An 11,978-nucleotide genomic window follows, 5' to 3' on the forward strand; every position below is an offset into this window, starting at 1 on the left:
CGGCCAGCAAACCGCCGATGAAAGTTGCTTTGACCACCTGCTCGTCGGATATGATCCGGCGGTGGAAACCGTGGTAGGGATGCAAGCGGAGAAAAAAACTAATTAGGTCATCCATGTAAAAGTTGTTTCGAGAACGATAATCTCGTCTGCACAGTACACAAACTAAGAAACTGTAGTATACGGTTGTTGTTTCTGCAATCGTACGCATGTATATAGTAGCCCAGTTATTAGTTTCCATGTTCCACGTGTGTTTTTCCTATTTTGCATGCCTTGCCATGTGATTCTGAAGGATGGGATGTTGTTTGTGCCGGTTACATGTATCATACATGTATATGCTTTCCCTATTGCTCTTTGCTGGATGGCGTGATGATCTGCATAAAACGTCGATAGTATTACATATGCACCACAAAGCAGCAAAGAAACATTGCTCTGCTACTGTTTGTATAGCGTCCAATTGCAGGAGCTCCACGCATATATGAGACGACCTCCATGCCACTTGCATTGGGACACTGATCTGATATGATTCTGATCACACTCTCTTCTCCGGTCGATCCTTATGCTGCTAGTGGTGGTTCTTGGTGGCATCGTACGCCAGTCATCATCCGAGGCGAAAGCTTCGTTTCGCCGAGGCAGACAGCGCGCGTACAGTAGGACAGATGAACGAGGACGACCGACGGTGTGGTCTGAAAAGGAAAAGAAAAGAGATGAACAGGGAAAAGGCACTCACCGTCCTGCAGGAGATGAGGTTAGGCCCTGAAGCTCTGTCATGGCAAGGCCCCGCGCGCCGGCGATGCGCATCCCGTGAGCCGATCACAGGCGCGCGATTTCGACAACCCGCGCTGCTCGACCGATCCATGCATGCATCCGAGCCACACACCCATCCTCGTCTGCACGTATGCAAATGGCAGCAGATCAGAGCTGATGATCGAAGCTAGCTGCAGGTTGCAAGTGTGTACATAGTACGTCAGTGTGTTCATGTGCAACGATAATAGATAGATAGCAGGTTTCGGGGAAGCCTACTGATGATGGATCGATCGATCGCAGATAAAGATCTACATCGTGGCGTTGCACTTTAGTTACCGGCAAATAAAGGAGCAAAGATCTGTGTAGAGCAAAGCGAGCAGGGATATTTTCATCCCGTGGGGGAAGAGATGCACTTTTGGGGTAACAATCTCCTGGCCCTAGTTGCTCGAGCGTCAGGAGGTTCTTCCTCATCCCCTTTTTCCGCCGCACGCGCACACAGGATTGATTTGCAGGAGAGATAGATGAGCCGATTTTCCTGTGATACTACTCTGATCCTGTGGGCGGGACCAACCCTCTAGCCTGCCGCCGGCGCCGCGCCTATAAATAGGCCCCCGGCCTCGGAGGCGTCGCCACCCATAGCCGGCCAGCCCGTGCGCACGACAGCTAGTACACAAGTAGGTGTGGGTGATAGCCTCCTGTACTAAGCTACCCGTGCGCAGAAGTGACTGACTGATCGGTCAGGCTAACTACCTGCTTCTTCTTGCGCGGTTAGCTATAGATCACACGACAGTGTTTAACAGTAGGTTAAAAGAAGCTTCGAGAGAGGCCGTTCCGTCGATCGTTGCTCAACAATGCCGTGGCGTCTAGCTAGCAGACAGACGGAGTCCGGCCCCACGGTAATGATCGCCACTCATCATCTGCTAACTGCTAGCAGCTGCCTGATCGATCGATCGATCGACCTTTGCACGGACTGCTAGCTTTATGTATGCATGCCTATGTATGATCATAGATTCATATAATCGTACCGTACTAAGCAAACTAAGCAAGTGGTTTGTTGTACTGACCTGGACGAGGTTTTTTTTCCTTTATTGCAGCGTTGGGGCTCGTCGGAGGGCGGGGACCTGGCGGTGGACGGCGGCGTGGGCGTGGAGGCGCGGAGCGTGCGGTGCGAGTGCTGCGGGATGGCGGAGGAGTGCACGCCCACGTACATCGGGCGCGTCCGGGAGCGGTTCCAGGGGAAGTGGGTGTGCGGGCTGTGCGCCGAGGCCGTCAAGGAGCGGCAGGCGCGTGAGCCCGCGCTCACCGTGGGCGGCGCCGTGGCGGCGCACGCCGCCATGTGCGAGCGCTTCAACTCCACCGTCCGCCTCAACCCCAAGCTGTCCCTCGCCAGCTCCATGCGCGACATCGCGCGCAAGAGCAGCATGCACCGGAGCCGCAGGAACAGCGTCGACGGCGGCGGCGGCGCCACCGCCACACCGCCGTCCGCCTGCGGCGGCGACAAGCTCGGCCGCGCCAGCAGCTGCGCGCTCCCCTACGTCTGACACTGGAGAGCACGAGCGCGCGCGTTCGCGAGCTCGACCTCGACGCGGTGGCATGCGTGCATGCGCTGCTACTACCTGCTACTTTGCGGGGCCTTTATTTATACATGCATGGCGCATGCAGATATATAGCCGGACGTAGTACTCCTATATATGTATAAGTACGTGCAGTACTACCACTATCACGCGGCCTGCATGCTGCCAGCAGGACGCATCATCATCATCATCATCATCATCATCATCATCATATATTCAGGTCAGCCAGTACTATAGTAGGTAGCATGCACACATCCATGCATGCATGCATGCTACCAGAAGCATCATCAGAGATCAGATACTCAGGTGGGTTGTAAGCTAGCTAGTACGTATACTTAGCTACGTTGTATACTGTACGTAGTAGGTAGCATGCATACATCCATCCATACTGTTAGATTGTACTCTAGGTACAGTGTTGTAAGTATATATACGTATATACATGATCAATCTCTGTCTCTGTCAGACTGTCTGTGTCTTTCAGCACAGACGACCCATGTCCCAGGTTGTGTTGACTCCTCCTGTATTGTCTTGTGGAATTAACTCTATCTTTTTTCTTTTCTCGGCGGAGGCTGTATGTTTAGGACAAGTGGGCTCGAAAAGTGTAACTGGGTCGGGCTCGTATTGGGCCAAGAAAGTGAAGAGGAGCAGTGGCGGAGCCAGAATTTCTGGTTATGATGGTCTATTGTCTAATTTTTTTAACCGCTATAAATTTAATATGTGAGTAGTACACAAGTATGTAAATTACAAAAATGCAATTAGAGAAAAAAAGGACATTCACAGTTCATAAATCTCTTGGCTGTTCTATCTATTTATTCTCTCGAGCCGTCCAATAAGGCGCTCAAGTCCGGCCTCGCCCCCGCGTCGGCACCGAGACGTCCGGTGGGCTCCGGGGCGGACGCCGTCGGCAAGATTTTCCAGGGCCTGAGCTATGGACCAAGGTCGCCGTGGATCCCACCACTCGTGTCTACCTTGAGCAGCCGGACTTCGTTCAGATGCTGCGGGAGGTGCAGCGGAACCCCAGCAGCCTGAACAACTACCTTTCTGACCAACGAATGGTTCAGGTGCTCACCCTCATGTTGAGCATCAAGCTCCAGAACCAGAGCAACGGGGCGCCTGAGCCGGCCGCAGCGCAATCAAACCTGCCGCCACCAAAGCAGCAGCCAGAGGCGAAGGCAAGGGAGCCGGAGCCGGAGCCGGAGCCTATGGAGGTGACAGAGGAGGAGAAGGAACAAAAAGAGAGGAAAGTGTCGGCGCAGAAGGAGAAGGAAGCGGGCAACGCCGCTTACAAAGTGAAGGATTTTGAATTTTTGATACCGCGATCCAGCACTACACAAAGGCCATGGAGCTCGATGATGAGGACATCTCCTACATGGCTACATTACCAATCGTGCTGCTGTTTATCTTGACATGGGAAAGTATGATGAATGCATTAAGGACTGTGATAAGGCTGTTGAGAGAGGAAGGGAACTACATGCTGATTTCAAGATGATCTCGAGGGCACTCACCAGAAAAGGAACTGCTCTTGCCAAACTTGCTAAATCATCGCAAGACTATGATGCTGCCATTGAGACTTTCCAGAAGGCGTTAACTGAGCACCGGAACCCAGATATCCTGAAAAAAAACTAAATGATGCAGAACGAGCAATAAATGCGTAGTAATTTATAGAAAAATCTAAAAATTATAAAATAAATTTTGTTCAGCTCCACATATATAGATCCATGCAGTAAACAAAAAATATCACAAATTTAGTATATTTTTTTTGCTGGGATGCTTGCCTATGTTTTTTAGTGTAAAATTGAAATTGTAGTTATCTTACTCCAATTATTATAAAATTTTTATGGTAGCCTATTTAATGTGATGCTTGATTTGTGGTAAAAGTTTTAGCATCATTCTTGCATATCTCACCGATTTACTAATTTAGCTAGATTTATGTTTGAGGAAGCTTCCACTACCTTTGCACGATGTGTTGTTATGTCATATGAACACTTCATATATCATAGTATTTCATAGGAATCCTAATCTAAATAAAAAAATAAAACTTGCAACAAACTTCCCAGGTTTTAATATAATACTAAGGTATATTAAGAGGTAATATTAGAGTAAGATAAGGTTTGACTAATTTCCTATTTTTATTATTAAATAAATATGCCTTTAAGCTACATATTATTGTAAATATTAACTAATTAATACCATAGATGTCATGGTTATCAATAAAATAAATTATGGACTTTAAATTTTATAAAAAGGATAAATATAAATAGATATGTAACATTATGTTATCACTTTCTATGACTATTTGATGTTTTTTTTCCGTTACAATGCACGGATATATTTGCTAGTAAGTTACAAAATGCATTCAGAGAAAAAAAAGGACATTCACAGTTCATAAATCTCTTGACTGTTCTATCTATTTGTTCTTCAAATTGCTCTTCTGTAATGATACTATTTCAATTTACCATTCCAATAATAGTAATGATATAGAAAAAAGTCTACCTACAATTAAAAATAAATAGTGCAATGCGACCATATGCATGCCAATAATATAATATTATATTCTAATGATGCAGAATAAAATAAGGTTTTGCCCTGATGGCGTTAGTCTCTAGCACTAGGAGAGATTAGGAGAAAAAAATAGAAACATAACTAGACAAACAAGCTAATGGACCAAAGATCTTGAGACGTATTGCAGAGGACTCTTGACTCACGTGTGCTGCTACAGTGCTGCTCGTCGTCCGTCGCCGGCGGCGGTGCCGGCCTGCCGCCGCCACTATGTTCAAGCACAACACTGCAGGGATACAGACGCAGGGAGAAATACGTAAGCGTCCCACTCGCACACGTATTCGCTAAAAGCAAAACGCCGCAGCCAAAGGATGCTCTAGTCTCTAGACGTATTGGCTTGATAAGGATCCAATTTTCCTATGTTTATGGACCTTGATCGGCCAAGCGTATGGTGGTTTATGGATCACTCGGACCACCATGTAGCTCAGACTGAAGAGGAGGCTGCACTGTGGTGGGCCAAAACACGGTCATGAGAGTATGGGACGCTGCGATGTACAGTAAGGGCTACTTTGGAAGTTAGTGGAACCTATCCCAGGGAGCAAAACCTCTGACGCGGATTTTTTTTGACATTCATTTCCTTGTGCCCACTTTCCTCCGAGGGTCTTTGTTCCCTGCTGTTGTTTGGGCAGTCTCACACTCTCACTCAAGGCAGAGTCAGCGAGGGACAGATACGTGACGCAACGGAGAGGGGATGCGCTCCTGGCCACATGACTAGTGGCTTCCTGCCCCGTGAAAAACGACGGGATATGGGCTGCAATCCCGCGTCAAGTGGGCTTCCAAAGGGCGTGGTGGATTAGATCAGGGAAGCTTGCCTCGAGGTTTTCTCTCTCTGGGAATTTACAGGGAACCCGGAGGGATCATGTGCTCCCAAACGAGGCCTAAGTGGTACTTTTCTTTTTCCTTGCTAAAGTAAAGTAATTTTCTTTTTCCAGAACTACGGCACATGCAAACATTAGCCGTCGAGGGCGAGAAGATTATTTACATGGGTGTTACATAAGCAGCAGAGTTACAATATGACCAACAGTAACTTGCTATTACTAATTTACTAGTACATACAAGGACGAATTGAGCTTTATTTTTTTTTTCTCTCACAGCTTATGGCCGCGGTATGCCCCGTCCGGCACGCCCTCAATTAAACGTAAGCGCAGAAGCAGAGCTTTCTTTCAACAGGAAATGGCACATCATTAAAGTTCAGAGGGAACATGACTCTAAGCAATGAAAGAAAGAAAGGAGATATAAAGCGAAAGAATACACTAAACTCGATCTTTTTGGTGAAAGTGATATGGGCAATGCTAAGGTACACCCTTTATTTGTAAGGAGGTAATATTTCCAATAAATCTGAGCCGTTAACTTTTAGATTTTTAAAATCAATTATAATTGATCTAAGAAAAGAAAAAAGAAAAACAAAATATCTTCAAATCCCCTCATGCATGGGACGTATAGAACCGGCGGTCGGCCGCGCGGCCCTTCCGTTGATTGCGTGTCCTTCTTTTAGTATGTTATATATAAATAAAATATTAACATGTATACAATAGCTATTCAGTTATTAAAAATTACGTTACATATATAAAAAAATATCATTAATTAACACATTAATTGAGGCCTTGTTTAGTTCCCAAAATATTTTACAAAATTTTTCAAATTCTCAATCACATTGAATTTTGCGGCACATGTATGGAGCACTAAATATAGATAAAATAAATAACTAATTACACAGTTTATCTGTAATTTGCGAGACGAATCTTTTGAGCCTAATTAATTCATGATTGGACAATATTTGTCAAATACAAACAAAAGTACTACTGTTCATATTTTGCAAAAAGTTTTGAAAGTAAACAAGGCCTGAGATGACGTGAACTTTGTAGCGACCTAAAACATGTCACCTATATTGAGCATGCAAGATGGCATGTAAATTTTTGTGCACGTTGGGCACATATACACATCATTTTCACGTCACTTTGAATAAAAAAATATGTAGTTTATGTTAATTAAGTTCTGCTATATCTAAAGTTGAAAAAAATAAAAAGATTTACCACATTCAATAGATCATGAATGCATCAATTAGATCTAAAACGATCTTCATCTCTAAAGCTTTTCCTGATTTGTCATACTTCCCAAAATTAAAAATGAAATAAATATATGTTCCATATATTACCTATTAGGAGGTAATAGTTGACCGTGACCGTCCGATCGAAATAAATAAACGGCTCATATTCATTTGGGTGTACCATAGCAAAGCCCAAGTGATATAAATTAAGTTCGAGCTCACGTTTAAACAATCCTCAAAATAAGATTGAACAAACAGTAGTTTTGCTTGAACAGTCTCATTTATTTGGGGCTACGCGAACCAGTCCAACAGTAACCCAAGGCTCTCGGCAGATTAAGGCTTTTTTTATCGGCAGGGCTTGGGCTTCTCTAAGTCAGATGATGGTAGGTGGTACGAAATCGTCAATGAACATGGTGGAGAAAGACCTCCGAGGAGCCTGACGATGAATACATAAGATATGATTGAAAGTAATGTTTGCTAACTTGTTGTGAAAGAAAATTATTATTAAATTGCTGGTGTTTTGACAAATAATCTCAAACAAACAAGCTAATACCAGATTGTGTAGGACTGGCCTATACAAACAGTTTGTCGGCTAGCGCCAAAAGACTTTTGATTAAATTGGTAGAGATAAGCGTAGCTCAGCTGGTAGTAAAAGTCAAGTGACAAATTGAAGTGGCTAACAAAATTCGTTGCCCAACAAACAGATCCAGATTAGGCGGGCACATATAGCCGGTTAGCTTAGGATCAGCCAAACTTGGGCTATTTTTGGTACTACTGAATGAAACGGTACATGAATAGTGATCATTATGGGTCACTTAGTCAGCACCCGGGCACCTGTCACCATTATGGGTCTAGATCGAGGTAGACTTCAATGAACCAAGCAAATATCTGGCTGATGAAGCTTATATTCTCCAGAGAAACAGTATGTATCCAAGTTTTCGAGTCATACATGCATGTTTTACATGCCTGGAGTTGGAGTATATTTGTAGAGTTAGTTACATACAACTTTCAGCATGAATCCGAGTCGTTACTGCCTGAACCTCTAACAAACTGTATGAGTACGACAGAAACTTCGAACTGTACTGTACATGAATCATATACTTCGGGAAGCAAAGAGTAATCCAATTAGATTGCGTTCGGTTAACCTGGATTTGAACCCGGAACTATTCTAGCTTTTCAAAACTATACAAATTAGTGAACCAATTCCATCTGGAATCTTTCGATGGACTCAATCCAGAGCACAAGGAAAGTGATTTAGTTATTAGTATGGGCTCTACCGCTGAAATAGGTGGATGCTGTTCGTCATAGTCATCGATTTGAGCTGCCCATTGGTTGTGTATTATTGGTCGGCTGTTACTGTTATTAATTTTGGACAGTGATGTCGAGCTTATGGGTCATTCCTACTACAAATCGTCTGAAAAATAGAAGGTAATAATGAACAATGACCTGAATAGTACGTCTCTCATCCATGCCTATATGCCTGCCTCCAAGAGCAACTCCTGGAATTTGGTAAAATGAACTCCCTATTTGATTTCCAGCAGCTTGGTAAAGCAGCTCACTAGAAACAAGAAGTTGACAAAGCTCGTCGAAGAGGCTAACGCTGCCTGGATTGCGGCCGCTTTAGATTATTGCTGTCTGTGTTATTTGCAGTGAACGGCACCTTTCTCTTGTAATCTTTTTTTTCTTTGTGTAACCCGCACACTAGGAGGCATCTCGCCAAGTGCTGTCAAGGGTGTTTTTTTCTCTCTCTAAACTCCTCTTAGAGCAAGTATTATAATACAGCCAACTGCTGGCTGTAAGATTTCTTTATAGCTTTCTTACAGCCTACTCATATAATGATTAGCTCATCACTATTAATAGATGGTCCACTTGTCTGTCTCACAGATTTTTTTGGTTTTTGTGTCTGAGCCGGGCTGTAAGCTTACAACCCGCTTTTACTCTCTCTCCTCCACCTCAGCATTTAGCTGGCTTACAGCCTGCTATAATACTTGCTCTTAAAGAAACACGTGTCACGCATGTCCCAAAAAAAAACAAAGCTCCTCGAACTCTGTAACTTTTGGCGAAGAAGCGCGTATCCGTCCTGTCACGCCGGTTTTTAGTTTCCCCCAGACCCCACGTTCTTCTTTTCTCTGTTTTGGCGCCGCCCGAGCGGCAAACACGGCGGATCAGGCCATCAGCGTGATTTGCGTTAAAAAAAAAAAAGGCCATCAGGGTGATGGCGACCATCTGGACGCCGCCAGGCCTGGCCACCCCGCGATGGCGCGTTCGGCGTTTGTGACTAGTGGGAGCTTATGGTTTATCGCTAGGGGATCTCATTGTTCTTATCTGTTTCTTTCTAATTTTGGTTCTAGGTTATTTTATTTTTTTTTGAACATGGAAAGGTTCTCCATTACTCATAAAACTGCGCCAAATCATTGGCGACCAGAACTCGAGTACAAGTTGGGATGCTGTCCACAATCGGACCTTCACCCGGATTCAAACTCGCCCCTAGGGCAGCAAGGCTATCAGCAGCCGAATTACAAGAACGGGATGTGTGAACTACAGTATAAGAGGTAAAAATTCTTTGAAGAAGGGTTTTAAGCTCCCACAAGAGTCCTCCAGCAGAACAGCGATCAACGTCTTGAAACCTCAACGCTTGCACGATCGAGCTTGCATCTGTTTCTAGGATGATTTTTTGTATTCCGAGATCAGCTGCCCTTTGCAAAGCTTGGAGACAGGCCACTATCTCAGCATGGAAAGCCTCACTGACCCTTTCAATTTTGCCATAACCCGATGTGATTACTCCTCCATCCCATTCCCGTATCAGGAAACTCCATCCACCTGATCTATTGCTTGCAGAAAAAGCTCCGTCACAGTTGATCTTCAACACATCTTCAGGCAGTGGCGACCATCTCTTCCTTGTTACCGTCTCTTTTGCCTGAATGGCGTGTTTCAGAGATGACCATTCTGTTGCATAGGAGCCAATCAACAGGGCCAGCCGACAACTTTCTCTAGGTGTTTCTCCTTCCCTGACTCCACAACGCTCAGACCACCACAGGTACAACAAGGTTATCACTTGTCTTTGCATTTCTGGTTTCATCTTCAGAATCAGGTCCAAGGCTTCTCTGGCTGATATACATACTGCTAACTCCTCCCGTACTGTCTCGAGTTGCAGACATGTCCAAACACGACGCACCTCCTTGCATTTGAAAAACAGATGTGCTCCATCCTCATCAAAACGCCCACACATGACGCAGCTTGGATTAATCCCCATCCCCCTCCTTCTCAGGTTTGTCCGGAGAGCCAAGCTGTTGTGTCCCAGGCGCCATAAGAAGTGGGTCATCTTCTTTGGACAGTTCAGGTTCCAGATATTTCTCCAGAAAGGATCACTCGCCGTCGCAGCAGTACCCGACGTCGAGCCTCCTCCCCTGCTGGCCGCATCCAATTTTTTATTTGCCACAAAAACCTTGTACGCCGATCTAACAGTGAAATGCCCATTGTTATTGAAATGCCAAGCCACCAGATCATCCATACCTTCATGAACTGGTATACATAAGATGCATTCAGCGTCTTCCTCCCAAAAGGTGTCCCTGACTAAAACTTCATCCCAGCCTCCCGTGCCTGGGTCGATTAGTTCATGGACGTGTGAAATCAGGTTGGAACCTCTTGGTGGTGGTGTTGACATGTAATTTTGGGCAGAAGTAAAATGTGCTCATCAATTTACATTTGTTGTACCTTTCGCAGAATCATTTGTTATTTATTATATCATGTTTTTAGAATCATACGTCAATTTGTGCAGCGGTAGGTCAATAAAATTATAAGCCATTACGAAAAAGAGCCAGTTCTTTGGATCATTGCTTATAATAATACAATATGCACCATTTGTTATTATTTGCTCCCCTGTCCTAAAATAAATGCAACTCTAGAGTTTGACACTTGTTCAAAAAGAATGCTACTGACACTAGCTTGTCAAAAGACAATGTAGCATTGTTAATGTAACTTATTCCCCATTCACAATTCCTTTTGTTAGGCTTGCTAATGTTTCTTTTCTCTTCTATGAAAGTACACCCCTATAGTTTAGTTTGAAAATTTTGGCGAGGCCTGGTGTCGCTCTGGCATTGATATTCACATTTCTCAAACTATCAAGGTGGTGTTTGGTTCATTTTAGGGAGTGGTAATGTTAATGTAAGTGGATCACCCTGCTATGAGTTTCAGTCCAACGGAAATTGAGTTTTGTTTGGTTAGCTGTACGAGAGTGATGTGCGGGCTATAGTCATTAGTGTTCAGGGGCAGGCGGTGTCGTATCCGATGCTGCGTCAACCGATTACGTGCCAACCAAACCAAACGATATGTGCCGTAACCCAATCCCACTATAGAGCTGATAGCATTAGCAGGGCAAAAGGCTCGAAACAAACGCGTTCTAAGATCATTGCAGAAATGCCTATTGCCACGTTGTCTTGAGTGTTCATGAGTGGCCATGAATATCTATGATGATGATCCCGACATATGGACTAATCACACTAGTCAATGAAAAGTTCATCAGCCCTTCTCATCATATTCCTATCAACGTGCCCAAACAAGCTAAAATGATTGATGATTTTCTCGTCACCATATACAGATAGCAGATCATGCCATCTACGCTCCAACGCTAGCTTGCTTGATGAGAAATATACCCATTGTCTTCACCCAAGGATTATGATGGTGAAATCATGCATGGAAGGGCGCAGCTAGCTCATATATAGACACATACAGTTCTCTGATTCTTTCGATCAACCTCTAGAACTAGTTAGAACATGATTTTCGATGATTTGCCGTCAGAAAATCAATAGGACACTAGCTCCTCTCCCGTCATGCAATGATGTTTAAGATGTGGACATTGTCTCACAACAATGCCTTTTACTGCTATTTTTTCCTGGCAATACATTCATATATAAATTACAAAAAATAATCATTAAAACACTTAGTACCAGCATCATTTTTTTTTGCAAATTGTTTGCTTGGTTTCTGTTAGTGTTCAAAGTTTTTAAAGTAGTATTAGTATATTTAATATTTGGCCACTAATAGAATTCACTAGC

At 44.2% G+C, this 11,978-nt stretch overlaps 1 protein-coding gene and 1 pseudogene across 1 annotated transcript; both read left to right on the plus strand.

Moving 5' to 3' along the window:
- On the plus strand, positions 1,596 to 2,285 carry LOC8082992. Its single transcript, XM_002440050.1, has 2 exons — positions 1,596 to 1,640; positions 1,839 to 2,285. Exons 1-2 carry the CDS (start codon positions 1,596 to 1,598, stop codon positions 2,283 to 2,285), a joined length of 492 nt encoding a protein of 163 aa, XP_002440095.1.
- LOC110430485 lies at positions 2,576 to 3,973 on the plus strand (annotated as a pseudogene).

Source organism: Sorghum bicolor, chromosome 9 (assembly GCF_000003195.3).
Source record: "Sorghum bicolor cultivar BTx623 chromosome 9, Sorghum_bicolor_NCBIv3, whole genome shotgun sequence".
NCBI classification, from domain to species: domain Eukaryota; kingdom Viridiplantae; phylum Streptophyta; class Magnoliopsida; order Poales; family Poaceae; genus Sorghum; species Sorghum bicolor.

Bases quoted from the DNA above. Each gene is read 5' to 3' on its own strand.
- LOC8082992 (XM_002440050.1), top strand. From the start codon at position 1,596: ATGCCGTGGCGTCTAGCTAGCAGACAGACGGAGTCCGGCCCCACG. The intron at 1,641-1,838 runs GTAATGATCGCC...CCTTTATTGCAG, and splicing joins AGACGGAGTCCGGCCCCACG to CGTTGGGGCTCGTCGGAGGG.